Source organism: Mus musculus, chromosome 1, assembly GCF_000001635.26.
Source record: "Mus musculus strain C57BL/6J chromosome 1, GRCm38.p6 C57BL/6J".
NCBI classification, from domain to species: domain Eukaryota; kingdom Metazoa; phylum Chordata; class Mammalia; order Rodentia; family Muridae; genus Mus; species Mus musculus.
In genome coordinates this window covers 92,997,150-93,012,717 of record NC_000067.6, presented here as the reverse complement: position 1 = coordinate 93,012,717, position 15,568 = coordinate 92,997,150, and the positions used below count along the sequence as shown (strand labels likewise).

General features: G+C 51.1%; 1 protein-coding gene, 1 long non-coding RNA gene and 2 pseudogenes across 3 annotated transcripts; 2 read left to right on the top strand and 2 right to left on the bottom strand.

Annotated features, from left to right (window-relative positions):
* Positions 1-448: 448 nt before the first annotated feature.
* Positions 449-6,384, bottom strand: Aqp12 (aquaporin 12). 2 transcript variants are annotated; one of them, NM_177587.2, is made up of 3 exons: positions 5,709-6,384; positions 4,041-4,157; positions 449-743 (listed from the first exon to the last, which is right to left on the bottom strand). In NM_177587.2, exons 1-3 carry the CDS (start codon positions 6,313-6,315, stop codon positions 595-597), a joined length of 873 nt encoding a protein of 290 aa, NP_808255.1. In that variant the 5' UTR covers positions 6,316-6,384; the 3' UTR covers positions 449-594. The 2 variants fall into 2 exon arrangements, with proteins under 2 accessions (NP_808255.1, NP_001153130.1); NM_001159658.1 differs by having other exon boundaries at positions 4,041-4,154.
* A 1,293-nt stretch (positions 6,385-7,677) lies between these two features.
* On the top strand, positions 7,678-10,844 carry LOC115487353 (annotated as a pseudogene).
* Positions 12,070-12,742, top strand: Gm18697 (predicted gene, 18697; annotated as a pseudogene).
* Positions 14,785-15,568, bottom strand: Gm36424. The gene is made up of 2 exons (XR_878408.1): positions 15,367-15,568; positions 14,785-15,035 (listed from the first exon to the last, which is right to left on the bottom strand). It is a non-coding gene; the product is annotated as a predicted gene, 36424 (long non-coding RNA).

Genomic DNA, 15,568 nt, shown 5'->3' with positions numbered 1-15,568 from the left:
GGCAGCTCTGCTAGGATGGGTAGGCAAAGAGGCCGTTGGAGAAGGTGAAGGATCTTCCTTCTCCTCAGTGTGACCTCACCAGTATCCAAGAAACCCAAACTGCCTCCTTGCTTTGTCCTCTAGTCCTATCCTACCACAGAGACAACTGGCCCAGGGACTCCTGGGATAAGGTTTGGCCTAACTTTAGGGGCTAAATAGCCATTGTCCTAAGGGAAGGAGATTTAATAAATAGCAGTGCCTGATCCTTGGGGTTCCCAGAAAATCTCAGGCCTCTTTTGACTGTGGGCTCCCAGGGATATCCAGGCCAGGTTATCACGACCTGGGCTTTTTGCCAGTCTTTGTGGCCTTGCTTTTTATTATCACTCTGTAAACGGGATGTGCAGTAGGGGAAAAGGACTCACCCACACCTGTCCTTCCAGAAGCTTCCTGCAGGCAAGGGAGACAGGCGGATCTTAACAGTGGTTTATTGGCAAATGATTTTGTGGCAGGGAGACCAGACCTCTCAGGAGGCGAGTGAAGCTGCGGTGAGTGAGACAGCGCAGCTGGACCCCAGTGGCTGCTGCCCTGGCACCTGTAGGGCACGGCCCTTTGCCACTACTCCCCTTTGTGCATCTTGGCGTCCACAGAACCTGGGGACAGCTTCCCCCTGGGAGTTCGGTATTTGCTTTTCTGCCGGTAGAACAGATTTCTCTGGAAAAGGCGGGGAAGGTGGCCCTGATGGAGGAGGACAGCCAGGATCATCCCTGCAAGAGATGGGGTCAGGTCGCAGAGCAGCCTGAACGTAAACTGTCACCCAGGTCCCTGCAGGCTCCTACCTGAGTGCGGGTCTGGCTCTTTCTGGCTGCACCTCTCCCTGGACCTACCCCTTAGCGTTGGGAATAAGCTGCCTATAGCCCAGAGAGCAGCCACGGGAGGATAACGTGTTTCTAGATTATGCTCTGGGGATCCAGGACTCAGGATGTCACACAGAAATGCCCCATGCCATTTTCCAGTTCTATACTGCAGTCTCTCAGGTTACTTCAGTGTGTGACACTATGGGCGGGGCTGCTTTCAGTGACTGGAGGTTGGCGGGGGGGGGGGGGGGGAGGGGGCGGGGGTAATGTGCTGGATAACTATAGGAGGGAACCTCAATTTAAAAAATATCTTCATAAAAATCTGGCTATGGAGCATTTTCTTAATTACTGATCAATGGGGGAGGGCCCAGGGCCCAGCCCACTGTGAATGATGTCATCCCTGGGCTGGTGGTCCTGGGTTCTATAAGAAAGGAGGCTGAGCTAGTCAATGAAGAGCAAGCCAGTAAGCAGCATACCTCTGCCTCAGCTCCTACCTCCAGGTTCCTGCCCTGTATGAGTTCCTGTCCTGACTTCCTTTGATGTGGGAGTGTGAGCCAAATAACCCTTTCCTCCCAAGTTGCTTTGGTCATGGTGTTTCATCACAGGAATGAAAACCCTGACTAAGACGGGAAGAAGATCGGGGTTAGACCAGGGTTGGGAAGGACCAAGGAGAGGGGAGCTGGCCCAATCTACATTTGTTTCTCTGATATTCTAAGTCCCCACCTGGCCTCCAGGTCCTTACAGGGATAAGGTGGCCAGGGAAAGAGAGATATGATGTTCTTCTGCTGACGGTCTAAGCACATGCTGTAGTGTTCCCTACATGGAACTCCCTTGGTCCCACCCATGTGACCTGCTTCAGTTCCTAGCAGCCACTGTGCTCCAGAAAAAGCTCCCTGGCCATGGCCTGACTTGCCCCCACTCCACTGCTGGCCTTGGCCACTGGCTGAAGCAGATGTGGTATTCTGGGTCTAGAGGCAGAGAGGGCACCTGCTCAGGGGCTCCCAAGCACCACACATGAGCTTGCAGTTCTTCCCCAGCAGAGGGCGCTGCCTCACAAAAGCCTTGTTCTTTTTTTGGGGGGGGGGCTTGGGGGGTTGGTTTTTCGAGACAGGGTTTCTCTGTGTAGTCCTGGCTGTCCTGGAACTCACTCTGTAGACCAGGCTGGCCTCGAACTCAGAATCCGCCTGCCTCTGCCTCCCAAGTGCTGGGATTAAAGGTGTGTGCCACCACTGCCCCGCAAAAGCCTTGTTCTTAATGATGATTCTCATTCTCTCTCTCTCTCTCTCTCTCTCTCTCTCTCTCTCTCTCTCTCTCCCACCCCCACCCCCACCCCCCACCCCTGCCCCCGGTGATTTGATTTCAGTTCCTCACACATGGGTGACAGAAGCAGTTTTCAACACAGAGCCACCTCCCCAGCTCCTCATAGCTTGTAAACTCAAAGCTCCGTAAACTTGTTTTTTGCCTTGGCGATTTCCAGATGACCAAGGTTCCTGGAGCCAGGTGTGGTGGTACATGCCTGCCATCATTGCCTGTCATTCTGTCACACCAGGCAGAAGAAGGGTCACAAGTGCAGGCTGACCAGGTCAGAAGTAAACCCCACATCAGAGGGGTGAGCATGGGGGCAGCCTACACAAAGTTAGGCCAAAAACTGAAACATTAGGGTTGGAGAGAAGGCTCAGCCCGTAAGATGCTTGTCTCCTAAGTGTGAGGACCTGAGCTTGATCTCTGGCACCTACGTATAAAAAGCCCGACAAACTGACCTCTGTGAGTTCGAGGCCAGCATGGTCTACATAAAGAGTTCTAGGACAGCCAGAGCTATAAGGAAAGACCCTGTCTCCAAGCTACGACTACCCCCACAAAATCAAAGCACAGTGACATATAATTGTAATCCCAGCACTTGGGAGGAAGAGGCAACAGGTTCTCTGGGGCTTGCTGGCCAGCCAACCTTGCCTAGCCTGAGAGCTCTCTCTCCAACAACAGCAGCAGCAGCAACAACAACAAAAACAACAACAACAAAGCTGAATAGTGCCTGAGGAAGACACCCAGAGTCGACCTCCAGCTTCCACATGCATGTGTACCTACACACATACTCACATATGTGAATGCATGTACACACATGCACATACACTTACACACAAATCAATCAATTGAAGCTGAAAAATCTCAGAGGAGCCTGCAGTCTGTACTTGGGGCAAAGGGATAAATAGGAAGCAGCCGACAGAAGAGTGGCCCCTGGGAGTAGGGCATGTGGGCAGAGAGAGGGGCTTATCTTTCCTCTCGAATTCCAAGAACCGGGGTTACAGGTTGCAAGACCATCTCAGTCATCATTCCAAGCTTGTGTTGGTGGAGAGAGCTGGGGCTTCCCTCTCCGTTCCCCTCGGGTTGCAGCTCTGTCCTGGTTTCTGGCCAAGTGTGGCCCTGGAAGGAGTGGAAAGCTCCCAAGGTTCCAGTGGACCTCAGCTATCTGGTAAAGTCACGGTCAGTGGGGGTGAATTCTAGTGCCTGGGCCCAGTGCCAGGGAGGAGTGGCCTCTACCTAGGTCAGAACTGCCAATCCCCCAGAATTGTCCAGATCCTGTAGCTAGACAGTTGGTGGCTTTCTCTGGCTTACTCCAGCCCAGGGACTTCACTGCTATTTGTCATTCAAACCTTGGGTGACTGGAGGGGGATCCCCTCTGTGCTTCAAAGAGTCCCAGGGCAGATCTGTTAGGAGCTGCAGGCCCTGAACCACCCAGGTCTGCAGCCCCAAAGGGCATAGGGTCATCCAAGCAAGACCTGTGTGTGCCAGAGGTTCTATGGTACCAGCACTCTGCAAGGCAGCTTTAACTGGGTGTGTGAAGATACACTGGGAAGGGAAGCCCAGATATAAGGGAACCTACTGCCGCCTGTCCCTTCTTCCCAGGAAGGGCCCTTGGAGGGTTCAAGTCTCCCTACCCCACTCTCCACCTAACACTACCCCCCTTCTGTGAGGGTCCAGGTGGAGACACACCCATCTTAGTCACTTCCTCCAACTGTCCACACTGCAGAGATTAAGAGGACAGATCAGAAACCCTTGTTGCTTCACCCCACCCCACCCACCCCCACCAAGACCCCAGAGAGCTAGGAAAGATGGCCATATTGTGAATCTGTAACCAGCAGTCTCCTGGGTGTCTGTGTCTGCCCCCTGCTCAGGGACACTACCCAGGCCAGCCTTGCTCCCGCTGCTTACCTGCGACAGGACCCAGGCAGTACACGTGGGCATACTCCAGCAAGGTGTTCCCAGGGCAGTGGAATGTGACAGAGGCAGCCAGGGCAGGATTGAAGAAGGCAGATGTGTAGGGCCCTGCTGTGGACAGAAGCAAGTAGTTCTCATGAGCTAGCTCTGCCTGAAGTGGCCTGGACGGTCAGGCCAGGGAACCCCCCCCCCGAGACCACGGTGCTAGACACGGGACTGGGGACTTGGGGACAACAGCCCTCCTTGTTGTATGCGAGTGGTCACAAAGAAATAAGGCTGGTTCCATCAAGGCCAAAGGTCACAGGAGAGGAACTGGGACTAGGGTCTCACCAGGAATGTCTGACACACAAGTCCACACCTCACCCTGAGACTCCTGCTTTGATATTTTACCTCTGCCTTCTGGGAGGTGGTCCAGAGGGATGTGGGGAGAGATGGCAAAAGATACGGGCAAGAAAGTGGGGGGGGGGGGGAGGAGGAGGGAAATGGAGACACACCAAGGAAGGAGAGCCAGAGAGGGGAGACACAAAATAAATAAGGAAAGAAGGCAGGGAGAGGGGTAGAGGGCAAGATTGTGAAGGAGGAGGGGCAGGGAGCTAAAACCAGTGACGGTGACAGAGATGTCACTTGCAGATCTTGGGAAAACTGTAGAGGAGTCGACGGCTAAGTAGCCACAGAAGAGAAGCGGGTTGAGGGGAGCAGCTGAGCCAGCTACTATCTTTCAGGCCATGCCAGGAAGCTGGGCAATGGCACTGGGCAGGCAGAAGGAAGCCTGGGCCTCAGGGAAAGCAAGTGGTGTATAGACCTAGACCTGGGTGCCTGGCACAGGCAGCTCGACCGAGGGAGTTCGGAACCCTGGCCCTTAGGGTAGAATACAGCTGCTCCTGTTCAGGTTGCTGGAAACCATCACCCTCCTGTGTTCTCTGCATAGCTGGCCCCAGTTTATCCTGTCACAGCAGGGTGCTGGAGGTCCTTCCCAAGGTCTTGCTAGTACGGGGTCACCAAGTCTTGCACTGGGTCGGCTCAGCATCGACTTGTGCTGTTTCTGCTTTCTGGGCTCTTGGCCTCTTGGAACAAGCCTTGAGAAACTTTTGCTCTTGCCTAATGCACCATCTATGGCATTCATGGCTCTGAGGAGCAGCTAGCTGATAGCCTACAGTGCTCCCTGTCCTGGGATCATCATGTCCTGGGATGCCTCCCTCAATGTGGGCTAATGAGACCTGGGAAGCAAAATCAGAGTGTGGGCCTTGAGTCAGCCTGACCTGGGCCCAGAGAAGCACCTAAAAGAACACAGTCAAGATGACAGCCGGTTCAGGGCAGAAATCACCGGCATGAGAGGCTGCTGCTGTTTCGGGACTGAGTGAGGAGGGTGGAAGGACCCGAGAAGAAAGAACAACATAAGACTTGCCATGGGGTGTTGGTGGGCTCGGGAACCTTCAGAGCACATCTAGGACCGAGTTTTGAAGTTGCTCCAACTGCTAGGAATTGGGGACAGATATGTGGTACAGGAATCCCCTACACACAACCCCAGGTCTAGCCTTCCAGCCCCTATCCTCCTGTGAGGGGGCCTAAGAAGTAGCTATCCTCGTGTCCAAGGACTTGTGGGCCCCTTGGCCAGCGTTGCTGGGGTCCTGCTAGATCTAGCAGAGAGGGGAGCAAGTTTACCTGTGTAGGCCATGAGAGTGACCAGCAGGGCCAGGGCAGGCACCCTGTAGACAAGAAGGCTGTGCTGCAGGTGGAGGAGGCTCAGATGGAAGAAGAAGGTGCAGGCACCCTCCACGAGCATGCCCTGCAGCACGGATGTACGCAGGGTTGAGCTGCAGTGTGCAGCCATGAGGCTCTGTAGTAAGTGTAGTTCGCTGAGCTCCCAGGCCCAGCAGCGCTGGGTCAGGGCACAGGCAGCCTGTGCACCCAGCACCTGGGCCGACAGTTTCAGCAGAGTGTTGGGCAGCGATGCCTCCACCATGAGGAACTCCTGCAGGGCCACGGTGGGGTTGGCAGAGGCCCCATCGAAGGTGACCCCATGTACCAGGAAAAGCAGGAAGACCAGGGTCAGCAACAGGTCGGGTCCGAAGCCCCCTGCCCAGGGGCCAAGCTCCACCAACACTCGCATCTCCAGGCAGCAGGCTGCCAGCTGGGCTGCGCCTACTGCCCCCCGGGCAAAACTGGCATAGGTACCTGCTGGAAGCAGGGCTTTAGATGCCCTTCTAGCCACCTCACAGATGGCACAAGTAGCAAAAAAGAAACAGAGGGACACATTCAGACTGGCCATCAGTCTGGGTTCTACAAGGAGCAAGGACCTGGTGACGTGTGGGAGACTGGCTGGTCCCACAGCCCAAGGACAGAGGAGCCGTAAGAGATTGCACTTGGCTACTGGGAACACCCACACCTGTGACCCTTACAAGTGACACCATTGGTCACAGAGCCAAGTGTTGCAAGGAACACCCACAGAGGACCCGCCCTGCTTGGCGTCTTCCCCAGGCTGAGGTACCCTGCTCTGGCTTCCCTCTCTCACCAGCGAGGGGTACTGCAGACAGGCCATTTTCTTCAAAGCCACTACGAGGTCCGTGACTTACCCCCAGGCTCCTGGCACCAGGACAACACTACCACTTCCCAACATCTGCATTGTGCCCCACCTGGTCCCTCATTTCCCTGCAACTGTGCCATGTCCCCTCTTGGGAGGCGCCCTTAGATCTGAGAGCACACTGGGTCCCTTACTCCTGGAACTAGCCAACAAATATCTGCCATTCTGGGATCTGCTAAATAGATCAGGTCTGTCCCCCATCTCCACCCCCAGAAAACTAGTGCCCTAGAAGGGAGCTCTGGGCTGCAGGACACTAAGCCTACAGATGTGGGCCACTTTGTTATACCTTTGGCTTTTCTGCCTGACTGTGTACATCAAAGAAAATGCATTTTAAAAGAAAGGCTGTGAGGAAGTATTTAGCCAAATGATTGGCTGAGAAACATTGCCCTCAGACCCTAGGATGTGTCAGGCCAGGATGAGGACCTGTGACACCTGTTGGGGGATAGTGTCCCTCACAGCACCCTGCCCCTTCACTGGATACAGACACATGGGCAGGGCAGGTACCTTCCTGAGGTTATATGGTGGGCGGTGGCTCTCAGGACTAGAGGAATCAGAGGAGTTGGGGACACTATGGGGACTTGGGGCTGGTTCCTGGTCAGGCTGAGAAGTATGAAGCCTAGAGGTCATGGTTCTGGGATGGGGGGCTGTCATAGGACCCCACAGAGACACTAATGGGACAAAAGGATAAGTTTGTATTCAAAGGAGCTGTCAGGGGGTTATCTTCCAGACACAGGACAGGCTAAGCAAAGTCTTTTATGAGGAGCTGTGCGATTCCTCCCTATGTCTGTGTTGAGAATGAAATGGGTCCAGACAAAGCATGTCCCCGGCCACATGTCCCTGGCCACATGTCCCCGGCCACATGTCCCCAGCCACAGAAGGAGCACTTCCAGAAGACACTGCTATGGTCAAAAGTCAGGCTGAGATCTAAACAGTGTCTCTCAAGACTACACCATGGTTCCAGCAAGGCGTGCAGTGGCAAGGGGAGAGATGGAGTGAATGGTCAGATGGAGTTGGGACACCTGCCTGGCTGGTCCCTCAGAAGTCCCAGGGATGAATGCCATCCAGGCCCCAGTGAGGTCAGAGATAAAGAACTCCAAGAGTAGGTGCTGACAGGCAGCACCCATGAGAGGCTGAGAACAGGACCTGGGGTCCAGCTTCTGACGCCCCAGGGAACGTGGCAGTAGGCTGGCTGTTCCCTGGGCCATGGCTCACTTTATGTGAAGGGTGAGGACCAGAACTTTTCCACCAGAGCCAGTCAGGCCACACAGCCTCTCATCTACACCACACCTCTCCTTCTTCAGAGGGAGTCTGTTCTCGCTCATGGTCTCCCTGTTTGTTTTGGGTTTTTTGTTTGGGTTTTTTGGTTTTGTTTTTGTTTTTTTGAGACAGGGTTTCTCTGTATAGCCCTGGCTGTCCTGGAACTCACTTTGTAAACCAGGCTGGCCTCGAACTCAGAAATCCACCTGCCTCTGCCTCCCGAGTGCTGGGATTAAAGATGTGTGTCAGCACTGCCCGGCTTTGTTTGTTTTCTAAATTCAGGTCTGTTTCCTAACAATGGAACCTTCTTGCACACACAGAGACACTGAGACCCAGGGAGGGATAGGCCACCAGGAAGCAGCAGCCTAGAAAATAGTCAACTGTTTTAAAGCTCCAGACACAACTGTAGGAATCTAGAACATTCCAGAGGTGGGAAAGGCACCTGATACTCTCCAACAAGGAAGAAAATTACTGATCCCAGACTTCACAATTCAGAGTCCCACTGAGGTCCCAGCAAAGATGGGTTCTTGGTTTCTCTGCTCACATCCTCAAGAGATGCTTGCCCAGACCACTGCCCACTAGGAGCCTGTTTTTGCCCATGCCCTAACCGAAGTTCCTCTCCTCAGGAAGGGAAAACAGTTTGGAATCTGCAGAAACTTGGAGCGTGGGTGGGAGAAGGAAGATTCTTCACAGGGAATCATGGGAGAAAGGGTTCAGGTGACACATCATTTTATGACCCCAACATCTGTATCCTTCCTTCTTCATTGGCAGCTCAGTTCTCCATCCATGGTGGGTGTCCTGGACCAGTGAGTCTTTACTTTGGCCTCTGGCCAGTAGATCCCTGATAGCAAAAATGTTACATAGCATGTATTTACACACACACACACACACACACACACACACACACACACCCTTCTGGATCCAGGTAGTTTAAGGCCTCCAGTCCTTGCCCCATTCAAGACTACTTGCAACCTAATATCTTTGCTTTATTACACAAATTTAAGAATCAGCTTGTCAATTTCCATTTTAATCTATTTTAAGATTTTTATTTATTTATTTTTCTGAGACAGAGTTTCTCTGTATGCTCCTGGCTGTCCTGGAACTCACTCTGTAGACCAGTCTGGCCTCGAACTCAGAAATCCTCCTGCCTCTGCTCCCAAGTGCTGGGATTAAAGGCGTGCACCACCACTGCTTGGCTCAATATTTTTATTTTCATTATGTGTCTGTGCGTAGTTTCGTGGACAGCAATCAGATCGGAGGTTGTGGGTTCCCTGGGAACTGGAGTTACAGGCACTTGTGGGCTGCCTGACATGGGTGCTGGGAACTGAACTTGGGTCCTCTGTAAGAACAGTGCATACTCTTTCAGCTCTCAACATTTAACTTTAAAATCTTGTAGAATTATGACTGGAATTATGTTGAACATTAGCGCAGGGAGAATCAACACTGACAAACAGCAGGCTCCTCTGTAGGGGATATTTAGGTTTTTGTCTCTTCCTGTTACCCAGAACCTCCAGTGCATTGTTGATTGAAGTGCAGGCAGTGGGCGTGTCTCTTCACTCCTGATCTTTGGATTATGTGCTCTGTCCATCACCAGCCTGTGCTATTAGCTAGGGTTTCCATAGATGCCTTTGGTTAATATGACCGATCCCCCCCACACCCTATGATTAGTCTATTGAAAGTTTTACCAAGAATGAATGTGGCAATTCATCTGGGAATCTTTCTGCAGCTTTTGAGGCATTACAGATAGGAATAGATAGGTACCAGGACACTGCTTCCAGTTCATTCCTACCTTTGTGGAAGAGAGAGAGAGAGAGAGAGAGAGAGAGAAGGAAAGGAGGGAGGGAGACGGCAAGGAAGGAAGGAAGGAAGGAAGGAAGGAAGGAAGGAAGGAAGGAAGAATGAACTTACCTGGACATGCCACTCCCTCCTCATTACCCCTCCTAAGTTGAGTCCAGGTTGGCTTATCTCATCAGCACTACCCACTCTGGACTAACCCTCTTGAACTCACTCTTCAGCCATCACTGTGAGTGGCAATAGTGTTGGTGTCAATAGTGGCCCCTTTTCTCAGACTCAAGCGGCAGCAATGGAGGAGGTAGAGGGAGAGAATCCCGGCCATCTTTGGCTCTGCTAGCAGCAACCTGCAGCAGAATTGAGTCACCTGGTAAGAAAAACAACTTCCAGGATCTGAGCCAGTCAGAGGCACAGGTAAACTTGAACTCATGGTCCCTCAGCTTTCACAGGGTGCCAATGACTGACAGAGCATCTCTTCCTCCTCTGAGGATACAAACGCCTGTCTCAAAGAAACAGGGTGACAACAGTCCCAGCAGCAGCAGTGACAGCGAGCCCTCTTAGAATTGCAGTCCGTGGCTGCCACCTCTGCTGTAGAGAAGTAACAAGTTCTGGCAGGTCTACCCAGAGTGATACTTCATATTCAGGATAGAGTCACCTCCACAGTTCCTGATCTCTGACGGGCAGCAGTGACAGTTTGCTGCCACCAAGGCCTGAGTGCAGCAGACTGAGTTTTAATAAAATGAAGATCATACCAGCTGCAGACATGTGGTTCATCACAAACCAAAGAAGTGGGGACATCATTGCTGCTGCCCCAAACCTGTCCCCCTTCATGGTCTGGCTAGTAATGTGCGCACCATTATGTGACTGACTCCATATGTGACTGCTATATACCTCTCAGGGGCCCTGAGTGACCTTGACTCCAAGTTCCCAGGCAGTCACTATCAATAGCTCTGGATCCCAGGAGAGCTACTCACAACCTGTCACCCCAGGGACTCGGATCAGTTCTGCCAGCTTGCTGTCCTCACGATAGCTCTACCTCCTTTTGCACCAGAGTCAACAGGCACTCAATAACCACTACCACCAGCAACATAGAAATTATGAATTTTACCAGCAGTAGATGGTTGGGAACCAGCTCTCAAGGCCAGATGCACCGGATGAGGGGGCTCTAGGGGACCAGATTCTAGGAAGCTCACTTGCAAGGAAGTTAAAACAACAACAAAAACAAACAAAAAAACAGTGAAACCAGTAGACATAGTATCAACAAATGTTTACCCCTCCCAATAATCAATGGGGGAACAGCTCTTTAGGTCCCTCAAGTGGCACTATCATCAGGGCAGAATTTTACAGCTCAAGCTATTTCCTGGGAAACCTTCTGAGCCTTCAACTTAAGACTGTTCTGGGCACTGATATCATCATTATTTGGGACAATAGTGTGTGTGTGTGGGGGGTGTCAAAGGACATATCAGTTGACACACTTATACACCCAGCTGCAAAATCAGAACACACAGGCCTAGACAATCCCCTTGCCTCTGATGCAAGGTGCTGAGTCCGGCTTGGCCTGGCCATGAAAGGGATGGCTTGGCCATGTAAGAGACTAACAGACATGGTTCCTGCCCCTGGAGCAGAGCCAGCAGAGCTTCCACAGGTGTGGATGGTTACTGTGGGTATAAGACTTGTTTGTATAATGATGTACAGGTCTCCACATTGCTCCCTTAAGGAAGGTCCTATCTGCTAGGGTTAATGACCCCACAATAACCAGAGACAGCAGGAGTCTAGGAGGCCAGAGTGTGGCTAATGTCTCAGCAAAATGGTAAATGCTGAGACCTTCAGGACAGCTGTCAGGGCTGTGGGAAAGAACTCTGAAAACATGTGCTCAAAAAAATATGTAATTTTTCAACTAAGTGAAACATAAGGTCGCAGTATGAATTGTATAAGGAGCTTTGCAGACCTGAAAGAACAGAGGCAGCTGCACTGAGAGCCAGCTTCTCAGAAAGATTCCTGAGTTCAAGGGCAGCCTGCAACAGTGAAATAGTGATTGCGATCCCACCCAGATAGTTTATAGACTGTGCTCACAAAGGCAGGCAAATCTCTGAATTAATTTGCAATGTTTTTTAAAAATGTGCTTTCTGTCTTTTTCTAAGAATCAGTGGACTGGGGTTGAGGTATCATGGGATAATCAAAGGGGAACCTGAAGTGAATGACTGAATTGATATGTAAATAAAAGACTGGGCCTTGGTCTGTGAGAGCTGAATTATCTGGAGGAGCTGTCTGGAGATCGCCAGAGAAAGCGGCTTTATGCCGAACACAATCCATCAGCTTGTAACCCATGCTTTGACTTCAGTCATTCCCTGCTCCCAGACATACCTTCTTCACACCAGGCTGGTCCTCGGCAGCAAGGGCAGTTACTTGGGGCAGACTAGCAGCAACAATACTACCCAGACACCCACTGCCTCAGCTGCCTCCATTCCTGCTGCAGAGTCAATGTGAATACTGCTCAACTCTTCCTCCATGCCAAGCCTCTAGGTGAGTAACCTCAGTGTTGGGTTGGGTGCTTCAGGGAACCAGAACCATCTCCCAGACTTCCACTGACTATCAAAAGTGTCCCCACGTGACCATGGAACTCACATTGATCTGGATTGTGGTTCTGGTAGGGATAGAACACATAATGAGACAGCGAGTAAGGTGAACAGCCCTGATTCCTACCCCCAAACTGATCAGAGGACCCAGTGGGACCTGTGTGTCTATCCCTACAGGGGGAAGGTAGTGTCTCTGGAGATCCTGGCACAAGCCACCCATTTGCCATGCCACAGTGTAGCAAAAAATATGCCAAGATGCCCCCCCCCCCGACTCAGTACAGTGGAGCTAGCTTGTAGAGAAGAGGAATGTTTGTGAGTTTCTGGCCATGTTGTAGGAAGCATTTGGCATGGGTAAGTCCTGATGAACTGCAGTGACACAAACAGCCATGCACAGGGGCAAAGAAATTTACCAGCTACGAGTGTCCCGAGAGCTTTGTGAAGAGTGTCTCCAGTCAACACATATCAAAACCCACCAGATTAAGAAAGAAGGCTCAGAGAATCCAGTGGAGGAGGGGGAGGAAGAATTGTAGGAGCCAGAGTGGTCAAGGACACCACAAGACGACAACCCACAGAGTCAACTAACCAGGGCTCATGAGGCTCACAGAGATTGAACTGACAATCAGGGAGCCTGCAAGCCCTCTGCAAATGAGTTATGGTTGTGTAGTTTGGTCTTCTTGAGGGACTCCTAATAGTGGGAGCAGGGGCTGTCTCTGTCTCTTTTGTCTGATTTTGGGACACTTTTCCTTCAACTGTCTTACCTTATCCAGCCTTCATATGAGGGGAAGTGCCTTGTTTTATTGCAACTTGATAAGCCAGGTTTGGCTAATATCCCTGGGAGGCTAGCCCTTTTCTGAAGGGATATATCTCCTTGGGGTTGGAGGGGACAGAGCAGGGGGACCTTGCCTCTAGACAATAAGGCAAAGTCAGAAGGCTGGAGCAGTGCCACCACCTTTGCCTTTATTACTGCCAGTATGGAGGCCCTCTGTCTGGAAGGTATTCCCTATATTGCCAACAGTAATGTCAATGCCATACAGATGGAAGATTTATAGTCCTACTAGTGGCAACACTTTCTGGGGTTAGAGACATGAGAGCTGATTATCCATCAGTCATGGCATGCAAGGTACCATGGATCCAGGAGACATGTAGAAAGAAGAAGGAGCCACGAGCTCACGAGTGCACGGTGGTTGAAAGAACAACAGATGGCAAGAGGACAGATGGGTGTTGACACCTGCCTGTGTCACTAGTGCCTCCTTGAAAGTGGAAAATGGGGCTGGAGAGATGGCTCAGTGGTTAAGATCACTGACTGCTCTTCCAGAGGTCCTGCGTTCAAATCCCAGCAACCACATGGTGGCTCACAACCACCCATAGTGAGATCTGATGCCCCCCTCTGGTGCACTTGAAGACAACTACATTGTACCTGTTTATAATAATAAATATTTGGGCCTGAGCCAGTAGGGTTGACTGGAGCGAGTGGGGCAGACCGGAGTGAGTAGAGGTCCTAAGTTCAATTCCCAACATCCAGATGAAGGCTCACAACTATCTGTAAAGCTACAGTGTATACTCATATACATTAAATAAATAAATCTTTAAAAAAAAAGAAAGTGGAAAATATTAGTGATAGTTCTGTTGATGTCACCTCTTGGGGGGAAACACCCTTCTCTCTCCTCTCTCTTCCTGCCTCTGCCTCTCTCTGGGAGAGAACTGGTGGGTAGGAAGCATTTGGAGTGCATTTCACTCCCCTCCATACCCCTACCCTGCATGCCATTCCAGTCAGTATCCCAAAGTTCTGGCATCGCCCTGGGATGAGCCTCGTCACACATACCCTGCAAACTTTCGCCTGCTTGGCCACGGTTAGCCATCTCTTCTCATTCTCCCTGGTGATGGTCAGATGACTCCAAGACTCCTCAGTTCAGACCCTCCTCTAGGAAGCAGAGACCTGTGCACACCACATGTCACCCACACTGTCTGACCACAGATGAGTGCCACCTCCTCTTCCAGAAAGCCCATCCTTCAGCCCACCACTGGATTCTAGAGCCTAGGCAAAACAACTCTCTCTACTAGATGCAGGTTCCTGCCTTCTCCATTTTATGTCTGTCAGTCATTCTGATGAATTACTCTAGGGTGAAGCTTCTGTACTTAGGCATGCTGCATAATTTAGAAGTTAAATCTTATTAAATTCTATATTACACCATTCTGTGATTGCTAGTAAGCGCCAAGAAGAACTTTGCTTTGACTTCTAAAAGTTTTGATGTTTCCCTGACTTTTTTCCCCCCTCCCTCTGGTCTAAGCAGTTACACAGCTTCTTGGTGGAGCCCTGAAAGGGATGAGTTTAAGGTAGTGTCAGATGAATGTGAATTATTGTATTAACACAAATCGCTTTTTGTTTTCCCAGAGTGGATCTTATACAACCCAGGCTGACCTTGAACTCATGACATAAGGAGGATGGCACTGAGTCCTCCTGCTTTTCTATCTCCCAAATGTTGGGGTTGCAGGTGTGTGCCAGCGGGTCTGGCCTAAATATGGATTCTATTAGTAAATAGTTTCAGTTTTATTTCTAGATTGTGTGCATGGTTTGCAGGGTCTCCACTGACTCTCCCGTCTCCACTGCTCTCATGAACCAACCTCGATTTTCTTCTCACCTGGCTTCATGGCTGTCATGGAGTGACAGGGGGTGATTGCACACATGCACTCTGATGTGGGAGGGGGTCCCTAGATCTGAAGACAGTAACTCCAAATGCAGTTTTTGTGGAGGGTAGTCCTGAATGAACTGTGAGATCTCCTCCCCTGGAAAACAGTAAGAGATGCAGCGGACATGACTGTGGTGCTGCTCTGTGGAGCAAGTGATGGGCTCACTCCTGAGACAAGACTTGTATGTGCATATAATATGCAGATGTTTGTAGTAAAGGTTTGGGGATCATTGCATGACAATGTTCTCAGATATTGATTGGCATGTCGGTGAAGCCAGGAGGTATGGCCATGGGCTTTGCTTTCTTGGTCTTTATACTTGAGTTCATCTTGGGGTACCTAGATCTGGGGCACCTGGTCTCCCACACTTGTCTTATCAACACCTTTCTCCAGCCTCTCACTTGAAACAGTTCTTAGAGCCTGGGCTTACCAAGGCACACTTCAGGGGGTTCCTGTAAGTAGGGTAGGGCCAATTGAATGTTCCCAAGTTGGATTTGTCAGACATCCCTGCACCTAATATTTTCCAGGACTCTGTCCCTTGGCTCGCAGACATCTGACATTCTTGCTTTAGATACCAATCTCTCTCTCAACTGCATTCTATCCCTCCACTCTAACCTTTAGTGATGGTTGGC

Excerpts from the sequence above, each read along its gene's own strand:
- Aqp12 (NM_177587.2), bottom strand. The coding sequence starts at position 6,315 with ATGGCCAGTCTGAATGTGTCCCTCTGTTTCTTTTTTGCTACTTGTGCC. Across the intron at positions 4,158-5,708 it reads CACTCTCATGGCCTACACAG|CAGGGCCCTACACATCTGCC; the intron begins GTAAACTTGCTC and ends TTCTGTCCACAG. Across the intron at positions 744-4,040 it reads CTGCCTGGGTCCTGTCGCAG|GGATGATCCTGGCTGTCCTC; the intron begins GTAAGCAGCGGG and ends CATCTCTTGCAG.